The following is a 25,455-nucleotide window of genomic DNA, read 5'->3' on the forward strand; positions in this document are numbered from 1 at the left end:
GTGCAATAACCCTTATTTCAGTGATACTAAAACCCGAGACGGAGGCAAAAATAAGGACGTTGTACTTTCTCATTTTTGCCTCCATCTCAGGTTTCAGTTTGTCAATTAACAGCCAGCTCGCCTGCCTAATAACGTTGTCTTCCTACCAACAGAACTCCGATGAAACACTCGTGTTCAATACAAACGCACAGCCCATCGTCGCTCGATAACATCTCAAATCGACTGCATAAGCTTTATTCTTAGTCTAACTAATATTGGCACTTGGCGGCAAGAAGAAAAAAAAACTGAATTCCGGGCGTATGTCTGTTTATTATTATTTTTTTTTTTTTTTACTATCACACATTTGTTTGGTTTCAGGACTTGGTCGTCTGGTAGAAAGATGGTTGGTTCAGTTAGCTCAGAAAGATAACGAATGTGAGCCTCGCAGATGTGCTTTTAAGGTACGTTTATACTACAACGTAACGTCGACAGGCGCGTCGTAGAGCAGCGCACACAGATACTAATTGGCCGCAGAAATCGAGTTCCTGGCCGCCGGCCAATGAAAGGCGTGCGTTTTGTGCTATGCTGCGTTCACTGCGCTCAACGTCGGAGTGTAAACAGCCCTTTAGAGCGCAGCTCTTAGGCGCCCGTTTCCGGCTTGAGCGGCGTCGCCGTCGGCGTAACCGCGCGGTGCATTATGGGTAATTTTCCCCGCTAAATCTAGCGAAACAATTTCCCCGCTAATACTAGCGGAAAAATTTTCCCGCTAAATCTAGCGGAAACGTTTCCCCGCTAAATCTAGCAAAAACATTTCCCCGTTAATCTAGCGGAAAAATTTCCTCGGGGAGGGGAGGGGAGGACAAGTAGCAGGCAGGATCACGAAGGAAGAGGAGGGAGGAGGGGTATACCCTCCCCTCAGTACCCTTCCCTCCTCCTCTTCAAGAGCTGCGCTCTAATTCGGTGTTACAGGGAGTTGTAAACGGCTTTCATTTTTTTTTTTCCTAAAAGCCAGCGCATGTAAGCAGAAATGAATTCCTCCTTTATGCGTTATGAATGCAGTGTTCGTTCGAAGCGCTAGTTGTAGCCCGCTAGCCGAAGTTACGATCCTATGAAGCTACCCAAGCAGCACCAAAATCGCGTCGTTACTGCGCTCGTTTTGTCTTTAGGCCAGGTGGCGCAAGCTACCACCCGTTACAAAGGGTATAGCCATTAACATCCATTCATCCATCCATTCGTCTGGGTTCGCTGTTATCGACGACGGTGGAAGAAATACGTTTAGGTGATGACTCGCTGTCCGACGTGGCGACCACATAATGTTCGGTGCACCGAGCGCTTCACTCGCACGGGGATAGATGGCGCCCAAGTATCGGGTCACTCAGAGCCGTTTATACTGAGAGAGTTTGGCCTTCTTAAGGAGATTTTGGCAGTCTGACAACCACAGCAGCGTAGTCTGACAACCGGGGGATGACTACTTCCGTCCGCCATATTGTGGATCTGCCTCATAGGAACTCTACGCGATTTCAAAGGAATGAACAAGACAAAGAAGTAACGCCATATTGTGTTATCGCGAAATCCGCTGGTTCTAGCGGCCAACAAGCTCCGCCCATCGGCCAAACTCTCTCAGTATAAACGGCTCTGGGGTCACTCCCAAACTGACCGCTCCGGTTGTTTCTCCCAGCGGTGGTCCCGCATTTCCTCGCTCACCCCTTCTTGTTGTACCCACAGTGGAAGAAACACATTTAGGTGATGGCTCTCTGTCTCACGCAGCGGCAACATTATATTCGGCGCACCGAGCGCGCTTCACTCGCACGGGGATAGACGGCGCCCAAGTATGGAATCCCTCCCGAACCGACCGCTCCGGCTGTTGCTCCCCGCGGTGGTCCCGCATTCCCTCGCTCACCGCTTCTTGTTGCACCTCATCGCCGCCACGCCGCCACCAAGTCGCCCGAGTCTGTAAATCTGTGTTCTCTTCCTTCTTCTTCTTCTTCGGGTTAAGGCTCACCTTCGTACAGTATGGTGGCTCCTGTGATCGACACAGCACCAAAGCAAAACACGAAGCCGGCCACTGGCCGCACACCACCACCATACCGCGAAAAAGGCGAGCACGTTACGCCGCCGATACCGTGACCGCCGAGGAGGGACCACATACCTCAGCGCCCTCCGCGGCGGCGCGGAACTAACTACTCCTGGTTCGAGGCTAGCTCCAAAGACGATCTGGTCGGTCGCTCCCCGCGGGAAAAGCGGCCAGAGTCATCACCTAAATGTATTTCTTCCACCGTGTCATCGACTCAACCAATCACGCACAGTGAATGCGCCACGATCCCGTGCTTTTTTTTTTTTTCTTTTTTTTGTGCATTATTGGTTTAGCCGTCGATAGAAAATGCAGAAAAACAAAGAGCGCGTGGCGGTGCGCTTTTGATGCTGCTCGATTTGCGCAGTCGGGACGTATATGGCAGCGGTTAAAGTAAAACGGAGCATGGCAATGTAGTAGGAAAACCCTTTCATACGACCCGATCGAATCACTGTCATTCATGAGATCAATGGTAACATCGGTGAGTGGCCTTTACCCTTAGGTGAAAGACTACTCCGGCACCTACAAGATCAACCTGGTACCGTGCACCGTTCGGGAAGGTGCCGACTACTCCGATCCCCCGCGCTGCAATCCCCAGGACCCGGTGCCTTTCGAACTGCCCATCCACTTCCAGCAAGTCAGCGACCCGGTCCCCACGCAGTTCTCGCTCGACACCCAGTTCCACATCACGAGGAGACGAGACCTCTGGCTGTCCGAAGAGTCCGCGAACCTGTCCGACGACGTGGACGTGTCTTTCGTCAGGGGAGACAAGATCTACGGGAAGATCATGATCAGCCCGCTTCAGAGCCTCGGACACTCGTTCACGCTGTTCATCGAGAAGTGTTTCTTGTGCACGGGAGTGGACGGCTACATTCCCCGCTACGACCCGGAGAACGGGGACTACGGCTGCATCGCGGACTCTGAGAATCTTCGTTACGTCATCAAGATCATCGTAAGTGCCACGGTGTCTTGCTGGCGCTTAGACACAGCTGTTGGAAGCCGCACGTCTGAAATCATGTTTATTGTGGGATTTCAAGCTGAGGGAGTAGGTTAATACACCGATGCTTAGAATTCCCGAACAATGCGAACACGAAATGGGCGAGGACATATGCCCTTTTAAGTTCGTGTCTGAGCGAGTTTGCTGACCAAAACGAGCTATTTTATGCGCTTTTGTGAAAAATAGCTCATGTACATACTTTCAATGCGACTTGCTCTGTATATGAGAACGTGACGGAACAAATAAACAATAATAAAAAGTAGTCCTGATTTTAAAGTTAACCACATTATTGTTAGTATTCGTCATCCATTGACTAGCAGCTCCTTAAGCTGAATTCGCATTATACTTGTAATGCAGGTGTTTAAATTCAACGGACATATATAATAATAATAATAGGTTTATTTTCCAACAAGAAGGGTACACTGTTGGTGGGGGCTTTGGAAAAAAGCTGTGTGTACAGCTTGACTAGTCCTAAGCCCCCCTAAAGCAGCAGCTACGAGCAGCGTGCACGGAAAAAAAAAGAAATACACTGAGAACACTAAACAAAAAAGAGATTAAACAGTTGGCAATGAGATATATGAAACTAAAGAAAATAAGCAGGCACTATAGCATAACGTCACTTGCTCATCGTTCAAGGCACTATAACAAAAAATACAATATTTAAGAGTAGACAAAAAATAGCACTGCCCCACATCGTTCAAGGAAAAACCAGAAAAATAGTCTACGTTAATTAATTGTACAATACGCAAAACACAAGCACATTCCCCTTTACAAAAAAAAATAAAAATACTCAGAAAATACACACAAAGGCACCGTTCAATCGTGGCCGATTTGCCCAGAGAGTATCATGTCCCGTAAGGTACCCACCGATAACGTGTCAAGTTCTATGTTGTGCATATAAAGGTGGTTAAGGATGGTCGGTAGTGTGTATGCTATAGTATAATGGCCATAATTTGTTCTAAAAAGAGGCACTTGCCAGGGCTGCAGAATGCGGGTTTGGTACGAGTGTACTTTTTGTGTTAGATTCGCTAAATATTCAAGATGATGTACAGTACATGCATGTTTTTTTCAATCATATATTTTGCGCAAAGGCGATATCTATACAAATCAAAAATTTTAATTACACCCAGTTGAGTAAAAAGTGAATCCATTGGACGTTCGAGTGGGACTTTGCAAATACTTCTTAAAATCTTTTTTTGCAAAATGAATATTTTTTTACAGTTAGTAAAAGTAGTTGTGCCCCATACTAGATGACCATAGTTTATATGGGAATAAAATAATGAATTATATATTAACAACTTTACCTTAAGGGGAAATATGTGTTTATTACGATATATCAAGCCAACAATGCTGGACAATTTGGGTATAATGTAGTTAACGTGATCATCCCATGACATTGTCTCTGAGAAAAAAATACCCAATGTTTTAAAAGAAGCGACTAACTCAATTCTAGAAGAGTTTAAACATATGGTCTTGTTTATGTCAACTTGTTTATTCTTTGGGCGAAATAGAACTGCCTTAGTCTTATTTATGTTTATTTTTAAAGCGTTACATTTTCTCCATTTCGCTAGTTTTTCTAGCGTATCATTCGCGGTATCTATGAGATCTGAGGCGGTATCACCAGTAAAAAATAAACTAGTGTCGTCAGCATAAATGATAAACTTCGTTGATCGGCTGATATTTACAATGTCATTTACGTAAAGGTTGAATAAAAAAGGGCCCAAGATGCTTCCCTGGGGAACGCCTGACCGAATAGATTTTATTGATGATGAATGACCATTAATATGTACTATCGGGGAAAAATGAAACGCGAACAGAGGAGCGCGTGGCTCGCGGTACAGGCTGCGCCGCCTGAAAGTGAGCCAAGGAGCGAGGGTGCGTGGCCTACTCCGACGTGTTCACGCCCCTCCCTCTGCGCTCCCCAAGCTTCAGCAGTGCGCCTCTTAGTGCGCTGAAAGCTATCACCGCTATCTTTGCTGGCTCAGCGCGTGCGGTGCAAAGAAGCTCGCCGCACTCACCGAGCACGCAAAGATAGCGGTGACAGCTTTCAGCGCACTGAGCGGCGCACTGGCGAAGCTGGGGAAGCGCCAATCGAGGGGGGTGAACACATCGAAGTAGGCCACGCACCCTCGCCCCTAGGTTCACTTCCAGGCGGCGCAGCCTGTACCGCGAGCCACGCGCTCCTCTGTTCGCATTTCATTTTTCCCCGATAGTACGTATTGCTGACGGGAAGACAAATATGAACTTGTAAGTAGTAACAGTTGACCACGGAAGCCATACATTTCTAATTTTTTAAATAGCAAATCATGATCAGGATAGTCAAAGGCTTTCGTAAAGTCAATGAATACACCGAGAGTTAGTTTTTTTATTTTCAAAGTTCTTAAGGATATATTCTTTCTGTGCAAGAAGAGCAAGCTCAGTGGACCGTTGTCTGCGGAAGCCAAAAGAGATGAACTTACTACATTATGATTATCTGCAAATGAAGTCATTTGTAGTAGTAAAATTTTTTCTAAGCCTTTCGAAAACACTGGCAAAATTGAAACCGGTCTATAATTACCTAGTTCATCTTTATTACCTTTTTTATATAAAACCGTTACTTTTGCCAGTTGCATTCGCTTGGGGAACACGCCATTTTGCAAGGAGGGGTTGAATATATGAGTCAGACAAGGGGAAATAATATCTATCGCATACTTTACAGGCTTTATCGGTAAACCGTCGGCGTCACAACTTTTACTGTTTTTTAATGCACGGGAGACAGATATTACCTCTAAATCAGTAACGGGACTAAGAAACATGGATGCACAATTTCGAAAATATATAAACTTGCAAGCATCTGAGTCTGGGGTGTCTTTGACTAAACTCACGAAATAATCATTGAATACATTCGCTAATGCTTTTCCTGTCACTTCCTCACCATTCCATTTTATCGTTTCTACTTGTTTCGGGGTACATGTACGATTCAGGACGGAGTTTAGTTTTTTCCACAAAATATCAGTTCTATTACCACATGTCGAAAAGAAATGAACAAAATATGTTCCTCGAGCGTTTCGAAGTTCTCTGTTTAACTGGTTGCGATAACGTTTGAAAATTGAAAGAGTTTCTATCTCCTTTGTTTTCACAAATTTTTGATATAGCGCGTTTTTTATACGAATTTTTTCAAGTAATTCCTTTGTAACCCATGGTTTACAAATTTTTCTAGAAGGACTTATTGATTTATATGGAAAACAGCTTACATAAAGTTTTTGAAATCGAATCAAGAACATATTGTACGCTTTATCTGGATCTGTTTCATGAAGGACGTCACTCCAGTCCATAGAAGAAAGTTTTCGTCTAAAGTCATCCAGGCTATCTGACGTTATATTCTGAAACTTTACTACCGCCGGTTTATTCTGTCTTTTATTTATGTTTATCTTCACACACAAAAATATACCTAAGTGGTCGCTTATGTCAGTGATTACTACGCCAGATTTAGTTTGTGATGGTGCAAAGCTGGTAATGAACAAATTAAGCAGTGTGGAAGATTCATTAGTGACCCTAGTAGCCAAAGATATTGTGTTCATACATCCGCCTGCTTTAATTAGCATATCCATCTGTCTTTTATCCGCAGTTTCTAGTAGCATGTTTATATCGAAGTCGCCCCCCCAGGATTATATTGTATTATGGAATTGAAAAACTTGTCGTCTGGGGAATTCTATCATTTTTATAAAAGTAATCACTAATGAGTAATTTACAGATCTGCTACATATGGGCAACTGCGAATAATTGGTATTCAAGCGCGATATATTTACACAATAATGTACTGTTTCATCAAGCTCTGGATTCTTTTGGAAGGTTTCGTGGAATCATTAGGAACTCTATTGGACTCGAAATAATTAAGCAATTAAATATCTCGGTACAGTGACGTAGTGAACGCACTGCATCAGTGCATCAATCGTAATTATTTGGACTGCACCAGATGCCCCATGTTCCACTGTGAGCTGTTTTTCGCAAACGTCAACCATGCTTCACCATCGTCGATGCTGCCAGACTCCACTGCTGATTAAGTCATTCGATTGTTTAGAGTAGTTTTATTTTGCGATAGTGAGGAAGAGGAAAGAAGCAGCTTAGTTCTAGTCAGATAACGTCCGAAGCCAGATTTTCAATTTATACTTTTTTGTTGTTGTTTTTTCAGGACAAGGAAGCTCCGAACACCATAGCCCCTCACCTTCATGAGGCGCATTTCAACGCCACGCTGGTGTCCGACAGCGTGGACGACGACCTCGTGCAGATCAAAAGCGATCCGGGAGCCGACGGGTTCTATTTCTTGTCTGATCCCTTGTTCAAAGTGAGAAACGTTCTATTCACGTCGCTTTCAAACCAAGTATCTTTTCTTTTTTTTTAATTACCCGAGTATCAAGTAGAATGCTTTGAAAGTAGGCACTCGCGCTGCTCGCACTCCCCTTATTTGTATAAAAGATTCGAAGTTAATAACCGAAATTCGCGACTCCAGCACGACGGACGCCACCTAGCGGGAAAACACTGAACTGGCCAGTATAGGTCCTTTCGCGATTTCTGCTCGTCTCTTGTGGCTTCCGTGATCAGGCAGTAGCCAGGGGGAAAGGGGCGGCCCGGGCTCCCCCCCCCCCCCCCCTTTCCGAAATCTTCCATTTTGCTGAGGCCTCTTCTCGCTCGCTCGCCCCCCCCCCCCCCCCCCCCTCCCCCCTCCCCCGAAACAGAATCCTAGCTACGTGCCTGTCCGTGATTATATGTTGCCGGTAATTTGCGTTATAGAACAGGTGTTTCAGTGACCCTGTCGTAACTGTAGTACCAGCTTGTTCCTTGCAGGTTACTCTGCACGCAACGTACGCAACCGCGTGAATCAGGCGTTCGGCGTTTATTAGAGTTCATCAGCACCGTGAAAAGGCAGTAGGCAGTCCTTTCATCGCTTCCTCGAAGAAAGTCAAGCCTTTGGTAGATCGCTTACGCCAGCACATATCCGCAGGTTCGAAACGTGGAGGATAAAACGCGGAGCAAGCCATCCACACTGAGTTCAATACCAGCTTGATGGTGCCCTAGCGTAGTGCGTTGGTCTGGCGCATGACACGGCACAATCTGTTTTAGGCCGCCATCTTTGCCCGACAGTAGCGTCCCCTATAGGTCGCTGGAATCGCGATATGAACGCGCGTGAAAGGTGCCATGAGTTTTGGGTTTCTGCTTCAGAACAGGTAGTACAGTTGCAGACGCCAGGACGCGCAGCGCATGGAACTACTATCGCGCACGCTCCTTGGTGCTGGGGTAATTAATTTAGAAAAAGGTCTAATGAGACATTTCGTGACTGGGAGCACCGTAGGTAGCGCTCAGTCTCGTGCGCACATGCATTGCTACTAATGACGTCGATATTATAATATATTACAGTCATAGGAAATGGCATAAATAGTTTACTACTTTGTTGCCCAGTATTATATATATAAGTGATTGTTTACGATTACAGATACTAAGAGCACTATCGATCCTTACTTTCCAGGAGTCATCCAGATAACCCTTCTCGCTAAAATTAGCGTTAATTATATTCTATACCTTGGAACTAATCTAACGGCGGCTGTGCTTCTTGTAGTATGACTTAAACCTCTCTTTCAACAATATCACAAAGCTCTTGAAACTATCATATAGCTGCACGTTGGATGCTACGTTAATCCTGATCTGTTTGGATTGTAGGTTGCTTCTAGAACAGGGTTCCCTAACGCTTCGAGTCTCCCAAGCAGTTTGGGGGACTCCAAACATTGGGTCCCCTATTCAAGAACTCTTCATTACGTTGTGTGTATGCCTAGACCAGACATCTACACGTTACCCCCGAAATGTAACTAAAAGACGTTACTCGTTACTCGCTCATAAAGTAACTAAACACTTTACTCCTTACCGATTCTCAAAAGGTACGCAATGCGTGACATCAAAAGTAACGACTTAATCTTCTCGTTACTTTGACGACGAAATACACAACTGCTTTTGTTTTTTTGGTTTATTGTTTTCATTTCAGCAGTCTTTGCACTTCAGCAGTAGCTTTCCCTCGAAGTTTTCATCAGTTATGTTTCCCCGCTTCATTGAGAATACATCTCCGGCGACGCGAAAGAGCCGTCCTATACTGACGCGTTCGCAGGAACGGCAACGTTTTGCTTCGGAAAGAGCTGGTGAATCTGGGATACCCCTCTCTCTTTTGTTTTCTCTGTTTCTGAAGTTCCAAGTTGACGATGGGTTCTGTGCCTCCCCGCGTTGGCAACCTCCGACTTTACATTTTGTCTGCACACGATTCTAGAACGTTCAACTACCGAACCTTATTGTTTTCTCCGGGTGAAGGACATTTCCATCTGTAGATTTCGACTGACGTGTTCAGCGATAAACGTTGCTATACTGACATATATCCAAGCAGCACGGATTTTGGCCAAGAATGGCCAGTGGCTGGGGATGGTCTTGTGGCCAGTGGCCAAAGAGTGGCCATTCATTGGCCAACGCTTGGCCGATGGCTGATGGCCAGTGGCCATTGGCCATTGGCCATTGGCCAATGGCCAGAGAAAGGCCAGTCATCGGCCGATGGCTAGCCACTGTCTGGCCACCGGCCAAAAGACCATTGCCAGCCGTTGGCCAATGCTTGGCCAACTCTGTGCTGCTTGGATATACTGTTTGGGTTGCCCGTCTGCCTTTGACGCAAGAAACGCTTACTCAGGCTAGCTTTAAAACGAGGCTGTTTAAATGTTGTTTTACACATTAACCCTCAAAAGTAACGAAATACCGTATTTACTCGTTAGTTGACCTTACAAGTAAGTGCGTGACTCGTTCATTTTCTTAAAAAATAACTAAATACGTTTATCGTTACCGAAAAAGGTAACTAGGTAGAAGTAATCTGTTACTAGTAACGCATTGCGTACGTGTTTGGCCTAGAGACAGGAAAATCAGTCAGCCCCCATAGACGTCTGGTGTCTCTGCTAGGGCTGGGCAATTGATCGATTAAACTACCGATTCATCGATTAATGCTTCAAGCAGAATTAAATTTATTAACCAGTTAATCGTTGGAATTTTGACGAACCAAAGGAATGTAAAAATTAAACACTTTCACCACGCAGACGTGGAGGGCATACCTGTACGAAGGGCAAACTTTAGGTTAAATAGGTGAATAAAGTAAACTGCAGGGGCGAGATTTATTCATAATCCAAGTTGAATATTGCGCCGTTTATCCCATATTCAGTAAAGGCAAAAAAGAAAGGATTAATTTGACCTTTTTAATATTGTGCACAGAAACAAATGACACCGATGAATCGATTAAAGGGTGGCGATTAATTCGGTTACAACTTTTAATCGACGCCCAGCCTTTGCTGTAGATGCAAAATTAAGCCAAGGTAATACGACTGCTAATCCAGGGCCGTGCACCACGCAGTAGTGATACAAGACCGCACGCCGGTGTGCGATGCTCACCTAGGTCGAACCGCGCAGAAATGGGGATTGAACCCTGGATCTCTGGGTTCCACAGTCAGCTTTCGCTCCACGTGCTCCGGGCTGCGGAGCATTAACAGATTCGGTCATCGATTCCCCTACAGGTCGCCTCCGGTACGCTATGGTTCATCCACTGCATCTACACTCTCCGAGGCAAGGAAGGCGGCAACAGGCGCTTTGGCAAGCGACACGTCAGCTCCTCGGACACCCTGGACCATGTCATCTCCAAGCGTTCCATGCTCGCCGACGCCGAGAGCATCGGCAAGAACGGTCGCGGAACCAACATGCACCAGATCGTGCTTTCCAGTGCCCTAAAACAGACGGGAACCTACGAGATGGGTTCCAACGCAGAGTCCCCGGCGACGTGGCCTGTTCTCCTGGTCGTCCCTCTGGTCCTGGTCGGCGCACTCGTCACGGGAACGATCGCAGCTTATGTCATCTGTCGGAGACGAAGGAGCTCGGCCAGTCTGTCGTCGGCAACGTCTGGCAACCGGGTGGTGACCGTGTGTTGCGCAGGCGGGAAGAGCCACGTCCACGCGTCCGGCTACATGCCCAACACAGAGTTCGCTGGCACAGAGGTGTGAACTAGAATCACCACGGAAGCTACGCTTCACAGTAACGGCACTTCACCCATTTGGATTTGGATTTGGATTTAATGACGACCCTTTGAAACGGGGGGACGCTCGCCGGAAGTTCCGGTGAGGGCCTACCGAAAGCTAACTCGGCTGGGTCCGCCATGTGCCCAGCAAAGACTATACCCCGTTTCACCTTATGCTGTACCGCAGCGAAAACTAGAAGCGCGAGCTCATATTGTTATATACTTCGTTTCAGCTTCGGTCCAGATGCAACCAAAGCTAGAAGCGCGAGCTGCGGGCTTTCAGCATCCCTGCCAAGCACGCGCGCTCGTGCAGTGCAAGCACTGTTCTGGGTCACATGCTCGCGCTTGTAGCATCGGCTGCGTCTGGACCGAAGCTGAAACGAAGTATAGCTGCCTTTATGCACGAGAGCTTGTGCTGCCGAGATATACCCTATAGGGCAAGGAGCTCGCGCTTGTAGCCTTTCCTGCGGTACATCATAAGGTGAAATAGAGTACAGCAGAGTTCTTCAACTGTTGGCGCTTAAAGTCATTGTTGCCAGTTATCTAAAAGCTATATCTATCAGAAATCGCAGAAAACGGGTTTTCGTCCTTCAGAAGTACTAAAACAGTCCATGACAAAGCGATAAACATCATCGCCTGAGATTACTGACACCGCATAGACCAACCCAAGTGTCTGACATCACAACACTACGGTGGCGCTGCTGTCGGCACTGCGCATGCGCAGATGCGTCAGCTCTCGCGAATCTGGTTTCTGCGCAAGCGCACTGCCCACACCTGGTGTGGGCAAACCCTAACTTCTTTCTAAAACGTGAGTTGGTGTACAGAAACCTCAAGAAAATAAGTCTTCAAATGGATAACCGTCGCGAATTGCGCTCGCTCTTCACTAAGCACCCAATTGGCGGAACCCATAAATTGACCGGGGATTAAAGTGCCGATACTCAAAGCGTAGCTTTATTGTGAACTTGCATCGTGTTTGAGTGTGTTTCATTATGATTCACTTTTGTGTGTGCGCGTGTGTGTGTGCTTGTCTTGTTCAACTTGAGCGGACACGACCAAGTGCGCAGCCGAAAACTGCCAAAAAGAAAGAGACACTTCTTACTCTTTACGATGAAACCGTGCCAAGGTGTGCCTCGCACGTCATTGCTGCGGCCCGGTGACGCGTCGTGAAGTTTGTCTTCTTTTTTTCTTTTTCAAAGAACTTTGAATTTGAGTGAGGTACGTATCAAAAAGTATTTCTTGTAAAGCGTCGTTTTTTTAATGTTTATTTTGTTTGGGATTTTATAACTTATCTGCGATGTGCCGATTGCAGTGACACACCAATGATATTACTTTTTTCGCTTATAAGAAAATTTAATATCACAAAACCATTACAACCGAGGGGAAAAGGAATTTCTAACTTTCAGTGAATAGGAGTACGGTATACCTGTAAAACTTGGTTCCGTTTTTTTGTTTTTGCCATACTTAGCATTAGCTGCAGTTCAGATGGCTCCAACAACACATTTCATAAAACGACACGGTCTGTACTATTGACGTTTTTCTCGCCAAACTAGAGCGAAGTTTAGACCAAGAGTTATGCTGAAGATAGTTACGTCTCCTTAGTTTTCAAATATGTGACACGCATTATTAAATATTATTGAGAAACTGGGGAAAACAAACGCCTTAAGTAATTCTTAACTTTCTTTTTCTATTGGGTAAATTACTTGTATTAGACAATCCTTCACAAACTCAATTTTAATTTTTAAAGTAATTTTGCAAGGTTTCTTCACCACTGAATTAAAGAAACAGGCGATATTGCAAACGCTTATTTTCATTTCTCTTAGGCGCAATTCCCTCAATAATTAGCCCGCATCCACAGTACCTCAGATTTTGAGCTTGCTCCTGAAGTAGAAGGAAAGCTCCGAAATATTCATCTCGAGAACGATTTGTTATAAAACAGATCTAGCGTTTTTACGTAAACTCATATTTGAATGTGCCTATGCACCGTGGAAAGTAGAAGAACCTCGTGGTGCTTCCGATGTTTCTCCATTCACTTATAACAAATTGGGTGTACAACCAGTGCCTCTGTATTTTTGCTCTGTCTAGGATGAGGGGTTTCGGCCCTTTACTTGAATTGCAGGTTTCTACTATCGCAGCACTATAGGCTGCCGGGGTTGCTGACTTAACTGTGGCATTGTGCAGGTTTCAGCAACACGACGCCGTTCTGTATTGTACACTACTATTTTTACATTGTGTAAGTATACATCATTTTCACGGCGCATGCCATTGTCTGTATCGGTGTTTTCTTTTTTTTTTATTTCAGTTTTTTTGTTTTTGTTTTATTTAGACAGGGTATTGGTGCAATACCAAGTTTGAGATGAAATGACTCGTATTATTTTTAAACGTGTGAGCTTGTAAAGTAAGTGAAAATCCAGAAAGTTTGCAGTGTCGTGTTCATACGTGTGCCATTTTTTTAATGCATTATATTGCAAAAAGAAAAACAAAACTTTATTTTGCAAACCACTTTTTGTTTATTTCGTCTTGATCAAAAACTTATGAGATATATGTGCCCTTAAAGTTCAACTCCGCTTCTTTTCCAGTTGTGCAAAACTATACAGTTCTCTTTGTTATCATCTACGAAACCCCCATGGCAAATATTACGACGGGATTCCGCCTAGAAGTTCATTAAAATCGCTGTCAAAGTTTGACAAGAACGAATCCGCTGGTTTTGGATGAGACGTGCGGGCCAGACAACACTGCCCGGCTGCATTTCCGCTTCCTCCAAATTCCTCCTCCCGGCACGTCCGCGACGTCATCAAACATGTAAAGCTTCTTCTTTTTTTTTTTTTTAATTTTGTTTTCTTTCCCGGGGAGAGCACGGGTGGCGCCAGCGCCGTGAAAGACGTGAGTGACGCGCTCGGCCGGCCCGGCGCTCGACTATTGATACTACTGATAAGCCAATCGCCTCGTTGAGCGCGGCTTGTGTTACATCGCATACTTTTGAACACCAAGTAAAAGGAGGAGAGGGAAGCTGCTTTTGTAAGAATTTTCAGTGACAGGTTAATCTTCTATAATCTTCCGGGAGGAGAATAGCGACGCCTGTGCTACTCCAGGAGGCACAAAGGAGGATCCTGATAAGAGGGGAGCTCCTTCTTCCCCTTGTATATCACGTGGGTGTACATGCTTAGTGATGCCGAATATACAATGTTGTCCGGCTTTGCCACCGTTTCGGTTTCGGTTTGTGGTCATGGCTAGAGTAAAATTACACGAAAAATATTTTATTTTTCGCGAAACAAAGGATTGGGGATTGTTTTTTAATGCTTCAAAAAGCAAACTCGGCCACTATCTCAAAATTTTTGAAATTAAGCGGAGTTGCCCTTTAAGTTTTTAGCTATTATCCGCAAAATAAAACATAAATTTACTTACTAGTTCAATGAAACGAGGGAACACAACAGTATAATATTGATACTCTTCGTTACGCATATATGAATCTGAGCTTTTTGTATGCTGTAACACTAAAACAAATTTTGGAAAATTCGCACGGTTTTTAAAAATCATGTCAGGCCTTTAAGCACAATGAAAACGGCAATTTGGGCCAGTTGGGTTTATGATGCATAAAAAAGCGCCAAAAATAGACAAGGACGGAAGGGGGTGGACGAAACAGGGCGCTTTAAAGACCCTTCTATTTTACATGTAACTTAAATTTTCTAGTTTGAGACAGACGTGGAATAATGTGCGCCTATTTGATTCTCACGAAATCATTTTTTTTTATAAGATACTACCCAAATTTCGTAAGTCAATTTGTAAATCTATAGTTTGTCCACTCCAGTAAGCCAACAATGATAGTCAAAGTATTAATCGGCTGTGTGCCACGCTTGTGCAAGCTAATCCACTAGTCTGTGGTGATGACACGTTTTCAGGGTGCAAGACGTTATAAGGGCAGCCAGAACCTTTACACGAGATATTTTTATTTGTTTTCTTTATTTTAGGGCAGGACAAGTTCAATCCAGGTACAATGAAATCTAATCAGTGAAAATCCAATCTAGCTTATCAGGTACTCTTAAAGGCGAAGCGTCATTGTACAAGTACCATACAATCTGTAGTTCTTAGCACCAGAAGGTACCAGATAAAAGGCACACTCTATGCTTCTTACAAATACAATATGCCCCCTGAAACTGCGCAGAACCTCTATATGATGAAACACATTTTTCAGGAAGAACATATGGCGCTTTCTAGATCCTACGGCTGCTGTGCGCTGCCTTCATTTTCTTTCTTTTTTTACTAAACCTTGCCACTTTACGTCACCTGTCCTCACTTACGATACCACTACTTGAAAAAAGCAAGAGATTGTGTATTTAATCGCAGAACGTTTATCACAGGCTGGTCTGTCAATCACGCACACGTGTTTCTTGAGACCACTTCACAACTTGGTTCCGGGTAGTTCTGAATGACGGAAAGGTCCGTCTTCGGAAACCGGTAAGTTGCTGACCTTGTTGAACAGCTGCGTGTTGATGCCGATCCACTTGCGCTAGAAAATACGGCGTCGTCGCGATTGTAAGACGGCCACATCGCTCTTATATAGCAATGATTACAGCCACTAAACTAGCCGCGGCTTTTGAGTAACGACCTGTCGGCCATCTTGGTGCCAGAAATCATGGTTGCCAGTTATCTGAAGCTTCACCTGAAAGCGCAGCAAGTGCTTTTCCCGGTCTTCATAAATGGTAAAACTGTTAGCGACAGAGCGAACCGCAACTGCCTGAGGATCATGATACCTAATGTTCAGAAAGTCCCACCTTCAAATGGTAGCTATCTTCGGTTGCGTCAACTCTGTACTAAGTACCAAAATGGCGGCTTCAACAAGATAATCATTGAATAGACTCCCGCGATATTCTAGGCATAGCTTATTTAGTTGTTCTAGCAATGATTTTACGGTGGTTTGTTCGGCGAGACTGTTGAGGTCGAGGGTGAAGCAGGACCTAGTCGCCCATCCTGGCAACGTGTCGCCCGAAAGGTCCCACTCGGGGTACAGGAAGGCCCAGTCCGGGTACAGATAGTCTTCGCCAAATGAGGGGAAAGCTGCGACAAAGAAATGATGCATGACGTCAACGTGCAAGAGAGCACACGTTTTGGGAGAAGGGCTTCAGTTCCTGTGAAGGAATGTTGAATTCACGCAGGCTGGCACAGCTCGATAAAATTCAAGTGTCACCAGACGAAACTATATACCCTATAGATTTCAAATTACGGATGATGTATAGACGTTCGCATGACATCCTCAGCACTGGATTCCCTTAGCACGCCCTCAGAGCGATGCCTGCTGTCAGAGCGGTGAACATAAAAAAGCTCCAATCCACGCTGTGAAGGTGGTTAGTCAGCGAAGCTGTGGTGTTTGTTACCTGCAACGATTGCGCACTGCACTATAGACCATTTTTATGGCACACGCCACCAGGTGGTGCTCCAGTCTTTTACATCCCAGAGAACTTCCGGTTTATAAAAAGGATGAACAAAGGTCACCTTAACACCGCTGTTTGAAATGTATATGAAACGTTTAACCACCAATCCTCCACGTGAATGCCAAAAGAACAAAGGAGTTCGAGATCCTTTCAAATGTTTCGAGTATTCTTGTAAACCAACTTGCCTCGTCCAAGATGTAATCCTCGTTAAATCTCCAACTTTGTTGTCCGTGTAGCATTCATGTTTTCTAGCACCGGTGACATGAGCAAGCTCAACAGACTTGCGAAGACAGTGCAACCAGAAGTCGCTTGGGACGCAAGCGGCAGTTCATGTTTGTAAACAGCAAAAAAGTCATAGAAAAAATCGTAAGGGTGCAGGCGAGCTGGTGAATATTAACCAAGTTGATTTAACCTGAGACTGGGGTAGAGAAGAAGAATCAAAACGTAGAAGGGACAGAAAATAGACAGGACGACGTCGTCCTGTCTATTTTCTGTCCCTTTTACGTTTTCTCAGGTTAAATCAACACAGCAACATAGCAGTCTCAGGTTAAATCAACATAGCAAAAGGGTATATACCAACTGATTGACGAAGGAAAAGTAAATGCACTGTACCAAAACTTTTCTTTTATATAGTGACGTCACTTTACACTTCGTACTCTGCCGTTGCCGCGGCAGCTTATGCAACCGCAATCTTTACCCAAAAACACATGCGGGGAGCGCTACGTGCTTATCTATCACGCGATTTTGAGGATTGTTTTGTGGTTTTCTTATTGAAACAAGTGTCAAAACCACATGGTAAGAAATAAGGCGCGCGCGAACAGTGATAAAGCGCGAACGATGGTTTTCTGTCAACTATATTGTCGACCACTGTTCTGTCGACGGACATGAAAAAACCAGACCAACGAGTCATATACAGCTTCGCTGTAAAACATTTATAATTGCATATTCAAACAACAGTAATACGTGCTGTGTGCGCACGGTGATTTTAATTCATGAAAAATGTTGTTTCAAGAAAAATCGGGTCTTTCAATTAGAGGTGTGCGAATAGTGGTTCGAGACGATTAGCTCGTGCATCATTCATAGCTTTCACTGTGCTATACATGGTTTCACCTCAAGTCCAGGCGCTGCCGACCCTACGAGCTGATGGGACCAATCAGACATCGTCAAAACGCCACCTTCATGGTGTTCGTCGTGTTTCTGTACGTTTTCTATCATCGCTGAACCAATCATAAACAGGAAAGGCCTAGTGACTTTCGCTTTTGACACTGCTTAATTGGTCCCATTCTCTCATAGTGTCGTCTGCGTCTACACTCTAAAAAAAGGGTGCCATCTTACACCCTTTTGTCCCATATAATGCACCCTAAAACTTCAATTCGACGTACAGCGCACTATTGTCGAACAGACGGCCCCAATTTTACGAGGGGCTTGATAACGGTGCGATATAGCGTATTAAATAGCTAAAATACGTATCAAAGACCACAGACAGAAAACGCCAAGGTTTCGCAGTAAGGCCAAGAAAACCCCGATACGTCGAACTGAAGTTTTGGGGTGTATTATATGCGACAAAAGGTATAAGAATACACCTTTTTTTCAGGAAAGTGTGGACTTAAGATGAACCGAAGTATAGGGAAGCCCACGACATACCGAATCTCTTTGCAATGCTCAAACCAAGGACGACGCGATCCGATTCGAAGCAGCACTCGCTCACTTCTACTAAAAGCACAACCTCCCACCCTTCCAATGAAGACGTTACAGAAGGAATGAAAAGTGATCACCCGACTCGGCGTCTTCTAGCATAGCGCCAGGTGTGCAGCGTGGGAAAGTGGCCGTCTTTGACCGGTCAACGGCGCCGGCACCAGTCGCGAGAAGCGCGTCGTTCAATTGGCTCTTATCGAGTTCTGCCTGGCCGACCTTGGCCTTGCCGCAACCGGGCCATGTGTGCACGGAACGACTGTTCAGTCGTGGCTGCAAACCAGACGGATTGCTTGGCGGACACGACGCCTGGACCTTCTGCCGGGATAGAAAGAGGTACACTGGTAAGAGGAAAAACAAAAGGTTTCTTGCGGATAGGCGGGTTTTAGAAAAGCGAGGTAAGCATCTCCCAAAAAAAACTTTTTGCTCTCCATGATTGTAGTTCTTCCTCTCCACTAGTTTCCCCTGCAGTGTAGAAAGGGGAAAGCTTTTGGAGAGGGGCTTGTCCTGCTTTACTTCACCTGCAACTGACCATAGTCGAATCATCAATCGTATAGATTTCACATTGATGCAACAGTGTTTGTTGCCTGTGTACAGCAAACGCTTCTGTTTGCAGCCGTAAACAATGTTTTGCGTGTATTGCCATGCATACTACTGTGCAGTGAACATTAGAGACTCCACTGCGCGATGGTCCAGTTGGCACTCCACGTCAAGGATTGCCAGATTTTAATGTCGACACCTCGTACTCTGCACATCCGTGTGAGTCAGTTGAGTTTTAAGAAAAAATTTAAAAAAATAATCGGTGGACGTTTTTCTCTCAGCGGCCAAGAAAACGGTAAAAGTAATAGTTCTTTGCAATGCAAATAAAACGGCCGCTTTATCTTTTTTTTTTCTTCTTCTTTTGAATAAAATACCGGAAACACTTGTGCGGCCAGAGGTGGGGCTTACATTTCCACTGGATGATGATGCCGGGAGAAGTTCGAAGGACGCGTACTCTTGTGAAGTCTGGAGCACGTCCCTGATTCTGTTGTTCCTCCTGGACTCCTGCTCCATCTCATCCACGTACGCAGGGACGCTGCGGCCGACGAACGCGTCCGATGGCTTCTGCGTGCCGTTGGCGTCCCGAGTCGCTTGCAGTTTCAAAGTAGGGAACATTTCCTGATGCGGAAAAAGTTACAACAGGCGGTTAATAGATTCTCTAGATATGAAACACCGGCGACTGAGATCCATCATTTCTAAGAGTTAAACTACCAAAGTTTTTTCAATACCGGATGATGGTATAGTTGGAGTACATCGATATACCACCTACGTATGCCTTCAATACTAAGGGAGTTTGACCATCCATATTATCGTCATATACAATAACACATATTCGCATGTACCCGGTACATGACACGACTCTAAAACCGTGTCTACGACGGGTAGAAATTGAACGCCCCGCTGAGTTTGTTTTTCGGTTTCAACAAGTCATAATGCCGCACCAAATTTACCCGTACATGTTAGAAGGGGAACCCCTAAAAATACTAAGACCGAGCGTCTTGGTTTGAACCTCAATACAGTAAAAGACAGAAAGAGAGTCTGCAATGACAAAACGGAGAAACGATCTCTTGACGTCAGCAGTTCCAATTTTTATGGCTAGACAAGGTTTAGTCGAATCCAGGAGCATGGTCTTTGTTGCTGCACGCTGACGACAATTGCCTCCTCGGTGCACAGCTTTTTTCATGAAAAAAAAAAAAAACCCTGATCTTAGCCTAGATGTTAAAATAAAACAATTCGCTTTAACATCACGGTTACCAGGCCTTCCAAAGTGTGCTCCCCCGTAACAAAGAAAATACCTTGCCAATTTTGTTTTGAAAGATCTCCCACTCCCTCAGAGAGGAGTAGGCAGCTAGGGTATTGTTGCCATCTAACTTCTTTGAATCTCAATCATCGGCCTCTCCCGTTACAATAACTAAATCCGTATATGTAGAACGCCACTGAAAACATACATTACTCTCGTGCGGCGATTTAACCCCCCCCCCCCCCCCCCCCCCAGAAGTTCGTCCCTGAAATTTGTAACGGAGCCCTAGGTCGATTGTCCTAGATAAACCCCTGCTCTGGTACCTCCTCGTTTAAATCGTTCCAAATGTCGTCCAAGAAAAGAATGAGGCACTTGACAAGCTTGGCCAAAGTGCGATGCACGTCTTCGGAAGGGTAGGCCACGAACTGGGAGCTCGGCCTCCACAGAAGCGACGGTCCCACGAAGTGACCCGCCAAAATTGGCGTCGTGTGGGTGAACGGTGCGTTCTTGCAGACTCGTCTTAAGATCAACAGCACGTGCTTGAGGAGCTGCTGGTTCAGTTCGGGCAGAGACTTGCAGAGCCTGTGGAAGAAAAGACAAAAGAGCACGACCGGGGTATTTATATATACTAATCCAACATATCGTTCCAAATGAGGTGTCTTAATATTTATCTTGGGTGGTGTCAATTTATGCAGTACGAATGCATACCCGGAGAGAGCTCTCTAAAAATGGGGATACAGTATAAACACACCTCAATATCGAATAAGACTTTAAACGTGTGCGTCGTTGCAATAAAAAGACGGCTTGCCAGGTAAGTTTCGAGTTATTTTCGAAAACCGGCAAAAACAAAAATCGTTCAGCCTTTCCACTCTCGTGAAGAAGGAAGACCAGCGGAGCTGTACTCGATACACTGTGTGCTTCTTCGTCGTCGTCGTCTGTTTTTCGCGCTGTTTCCTACGATGAATTCCCACCAACGCGCCCCACTATTCATTCTTCTATTATAGCTGGAAAAGTTGCCGCCATCTACGAGCGACGGCGGAAACCGTGCTGGTTGTGTGCTTGCCGCCGTCGGTTATAGATGGCGGTAGCTGTCCAGGTAGGTTTGTGTCGACATACACGGACACGATCCTGGGGAACCTAGCCCTTAAAGGACCTGTGCAACGATATTCAATTGGAATGTTTTTCTCTCTACACGAGCTTACTGGCACACCTGGGACTCAAGGATACTCACACGCAACGCCATTGGCCAAGAAACTCGTTTGTTGCGCTGTAATTTCAAGGACAAAAGCGATCATTTGCATTCAATCTCTCCTTTGCAAAATGTGATGACGTAACTCGGGGATCGCAGTACACCCAAGTGATGATATTTGAATGCGGTTCATAGATTGGACCCGAGCATTGCGTGGGCACTTGACTTGGGCTCGTGATAATTGCTAGCTCGAGAAGCATTCGGGTAGTGACCCGTGTCCAATCGCTGCAACGACGACAACAGCCGAGCCATAACAATGTCTGGAACTCAGCGCGTGTCCTGCGCTTTGCCAACCCCAGCGCGTGGCTATGATCAACACTGGCGGCATATAATCGGCTCCAGATCACGTGGCCGCTTGTTCTGGCTGCGAGTTGAGGGGGTGAACGCTGCTCGTTTTTCTTAAATTTTTTTCTGGGACTTCTATTGCGTGGGGTGAAAAACGAACGCGTGTTTCATAGGTCATTAACGTTAGGGGTCCGTTTTAAGCGGTATTTGCGCAAAGTACAAAAATTGTTGCATCGCTCCTTTAAGAGCTCCGCTGTAAAAGTGGATAACCAACTCAATACACTTTGGTCATATTCTTACAATAGACCGATCTTACTAAGCGTTCGGTGCATGCGTGACGCCGCCATAACTTTAGCTTACTGGAAGCAGACGGCAGTGCACGAGAAAGCTCGTTCCGTCCCGTACTCTACAGGCGCAGACCCCCAGCGAGGTTGTCGCACGTGCCCAAAGACTAAAGTTCCCCCCATGCAATGCGGCAGCGGGGCGTAGTCAAACTGGCTGGTGAGATCGGTCTATTGACCTAAAAGCAGCTTTTTAGTAAAAGAAACCAGCTTCTGTTATCTGTTTCTATAGACTCGTTAGGACTCCGGATAAGAATAGAAACCATAGTCACTGACAAAGTGAGAACAGCAGGGCGTCTCTTTCGAAAGCCTGGCAGCTCCATCACGTGCTCGTTGCCTTTAGCCGTACCATAGCCTCCTATATACTGACAAAACCTGGCAGATCGCCACGATCGAGAAGCGGCTGCCGAAATGGAAAAGGTGGAGCGGCAGACAACGGAGAGGAGAGCCACGTGACCGGCACCCCGCTGCGGCGAGACGCCGAAACACACTTCTCCCGAAAGAACAAGTGTGTGTCGGGTCCTCGCCGCAACAAACGCTGTGCGTTGACGTCCAGGTTTCCCGAGAAATGGCTCTTTGATGCTCTGTGCTACCTGGTCCTCGCACTCCAAATCTGTGACCGGGCACTCTATGGCTCCGTCGTCGAACTGCCAGGCTTTGTGAGTATAGAGGAGGCTATGGTAGAAAGCTCGCGTTGGACGCGGGACATTAAATCTTCTCCCTGTTAATGATAAGTTTTGGAGAAGGGGAACAAGGGGGAGAAAGGACAAACACAAATCTCCAAACACAGCAAAGTTACTGATGCGTGACTGAAAAACTCCACCTGATCCTGGTGGCAGCTGATGAAACCTGTTTTCTCTACTGACGTCTAACCCCTGGTTAGCTCAGTTAGTAGAGCACTCCACTGGAAATGGAGAGGTAATTAGTTCGATACCAGGCCAGGCCGATTTTTTCAGTCGCGCACCAGTCAACTAGCTGTGTTTCAAAATTTGTGTTTGCCCTTTGTCCCCCTTGCTCCCCTTCTCCAGCGATTATTATTAGTATTATCATTATTATTTTCCATTTCACTTGCACCTTTGCGTTAATTGCTATATCATCATAACCTTGAACAACGAGCCGTTTACCCTTGTTGGTGTTAGACTGGTGGCAGCTATTAAAACCAGTTCGCTCAACTGGCGCGTAACCTCAGTTGGTGGAATGCTCCACCGGAAATGGAAAGGTCGCTGGTTCGATACCAGGGTATTTTTTCAGTCGCGCACCAGTCACCTACCTGTGTTTGGAGATTTGTGTATGTGCTTTGTCCCCCTTGTTCCCCTTCTCCAGGGATTATTGTTATCGTCATTCTTGTCCAGCTCGCTTGCACCTTTGCCTTATTTGCATTATCATCATTTCTCCCTATTGTTCCTTCCTTGCTGAACGTTCCCGAAGTACCAGAGCTTCAAGCCTTGTTTCAAGACCATGTGGCAGCGCCAAAGTCGAATGTTTATAATTAAGGAGCTGTACGAATTGTTTTAAGGCGGTCAAACCTGGCCGTGACTGCCCGCAATCAGCAAGACATTTTCTTTTGGCCGACTTGACTACACGCTAGTTAACATAAAAATTTACGAGCTAAAACCAACACATGTGCGTTAGCTTTCACCTGGTCATAATTCACCAGCTGATCGTAACTCCCGAGTAGACGTTTTAGACACTTTTCCGGCGTCAAGATGGCCGATGTCGGCCAGTAAGGAAGTTCAACTGACAACCTCTCCAGTTCCAGCGGATGCTATCTGAGCGCCGTACTCTTGGGTAAATTATTGAGTTAATGAGCAGGGAACCTAAGGCTAGAACAGAAGAGTCGTTGATTACCTCATCAACTTGGCTTTTGTAGCCAGCACGCTCTTGGAGGTGGTTACTTCCATCCACTCGTGAAAAATCTCGTTCATCAAGAGCGGGCTTGGCAGGCATTGCAAAAAGTTCTGGTTCATTGAAAGAAAAAAGATTAAGGTTATAGAAATGGGCAGCGAAATAATCCTGTGATGTTCCGAACGCCCAGTGTACGGCACATCACCGTGAACCAAAGTCACGATGAACAAAACTGCTTAGCGCACTCTGCACTTTCCCTTATTTTCATTTTTTTTTTCGCCCGTGACTCTCTCATTTTTTTCTCTTGTCTCCTAACTTTATAAGCGAGAGTAACCGCGGTCACTATTTACTTTAGATATTAATAAAATTTCAGGTTCTATAATGCTCAACATAATTAGTGATAAGAGAATGACTAGATCACACGTATAAGTAATTGATTACTGACACTGTCCTTCAATCTGCCTGGCAGAGTCATCTTTTCTAAGCAGTGTATCCGCGAACAAACTTACGAAAGACATTAGGCGCAAAAGTTGTCAATCAGATTTTCAGATTTATGTGTAATATTGCTTAAAGATATACTCGAGTCTAAAAGAAGCCCGCTTCTATGCTCGAAATTACACAGCGACAATGAAGCTTCTTGGTCAGTGGCTTTTGGCGCAAGTACTCGCGTCACACTGCAGGTGCCAAAGAGGACCGTTTTACGAGCAATGTTAAGTACCTCGTCCGACTAAACCAACAAACCGCAGCCGCTGTTCACGGACACGTCAAATGTACCTTTCAAACTGCATCTTATAGTATTTGACATGCTTGCCACTATAACATGCGTGTCGTACGTGTCTCAGAGCTTTGAATCGGTCACACGTACCAGGAACGTATACGCTTGCACGTAGACGGAATACCCGTGCCAAGGAATTCGGGTACTGCGTTCCAGCTTGGATTTGAGCTCCAGGCAGTCTGGCACGTGCGGTTGGAGCCCGAACACGTGAACATGATTCGGCGCATGCTCGTAAAGGACATCCAGAAGTAGCTGCCAGCGGTGAGGTAGAACATACACGCCATCATTTTAACTACTCAGAATCTCCTACAATCTCTTGGCAAAAGAACCCATAAAACGTGTTTCGTTAGATCAATTATATATGAGTAATACATGCTGGCGCAACGCGCAGTATGGTGCGTCGTTTCTATAACAAAAACGTGAAAAAACAACGAGCTATTACATTGAAGGTTCACGGTGTATAGTTTCGCATACAATGATTGTTAGCTACAATAATGACCCATTCGTGAGGATTTCTAAGTGAGTGAGTATTAAGCAGCTTGATCCAACCACTTGCGTTATTGCATTAGGTGTAATTCCTGCGAAAGTTAGAATAACTTAGATTAACAGTATCCTAGTGGTTCAGGTCATTATTGCATCACAAATGAACGGTATGTTATTCCGGTAAATTTGGGATTCTCTAAAAAAGAAACCTAAATAGGCCTCTTACATAATGCAGAAGTGAACCACGACGGACCACCCGTAAAGTTTAAGGTACCGGAAGAATACGCTTCGGGAATGTAAAGTAGGAAGCGCTGTAAGAGACAAAGAAGAGCCTTACCTTCAGCCTCGTTGGTAACTGGTTGTCATTGCTCAATTCCTGCAAGTGCAGCCCAAACTTCAACCTGTTCATGAGACCATCTCCGTCTATACTCGTACGTGTGCAAGTCACACACAAACATTAACTACGAAAACGA

General features: G+C 45.4%; 2 protein-coding genes across 3 annotated transcripts in view; one reads left to right on the forward strand and one right to left on the reverse strand.

Annotated features, from left to right (window-relative positions):
- The window catches only part of LOC8030555 (FRAS1-related extracellular matrix protein 2), an 88,826-nt gene extending 77,542 nt beyond the window's left edge, over nt 1-11,284 (forward strand). The window contains exons 19-21 of the mRNA XM_042289694.1: nt 2,553-3,002; nt 7,219-7,371; nt 10,613-11,284. Coding sequence (XP_042145628.1) covers nt 2,553-3,002; nt 7,219-7,371; nt 10,613-11,092 — 1,083 coding nt within the window. The 3' untranslated portion in view covers nt 11,093-11,284. The remainder of the gene's footprint in view (nt 1-2,552; nt 3,003-7,218; nt 7,372-10,612) is intronic.
- A 3,184-nt stretch (nt 11,285-14,468) lies between these two features.
- Nucleotides 14,469-23,835, reverse strand: LOC120838218. 2 transcript variants are annotated; one of them, XM_040208041.2, is made up of 6 exons: nt 23,728-23,835; nt 20,328-20,586; nt 19,173-19,382; nt 18,308-18,542; nt 16,013-16,158; nt 14,469-15,610 (listed from the first exon to the last, which is right to left on the reverse strand). In XM_040208041.2, the coding sequence occupies exons 1-6, from the start codon at nt 23,802-23,804 to the stop codon at nt 15,503-15,505; spliced, it is 1,035 nt and encodes a 344-aa protein (XP_040063975.2). In that variant the 5' UTR covers nt 23,805-23,835; the 3' UTR covers nt 14,469-15,502. The 2 variants fall into 2 exon arrangements, with proteins under 2 accessions (XP_040063975.2, XP_042145924.1); XM_042289990.1 differs by having other exon boundaries at nt 14,469-16,158.
- Nucleotides 23,836-25,455: the final 1,620 nt, after the last annotated feature.

Source organism: Ixodes scapularis, unplaced genomic scaffold, assembly GCF_016920785.2.
Source record: "Ixodes scapularis isolate PalLabHiFi unplaced genomic scaffold, ASM1692078v2 PGA_scaffold13__105_contigs__length_92229423, whole genome shotgun sequence".
Taxonomy (NCBI): Eukaryota; Metazoa; Arthropoda; class Arachnida; order Ixodida; family Ixodidae; genus Ixodes; species Ixodes scapularis.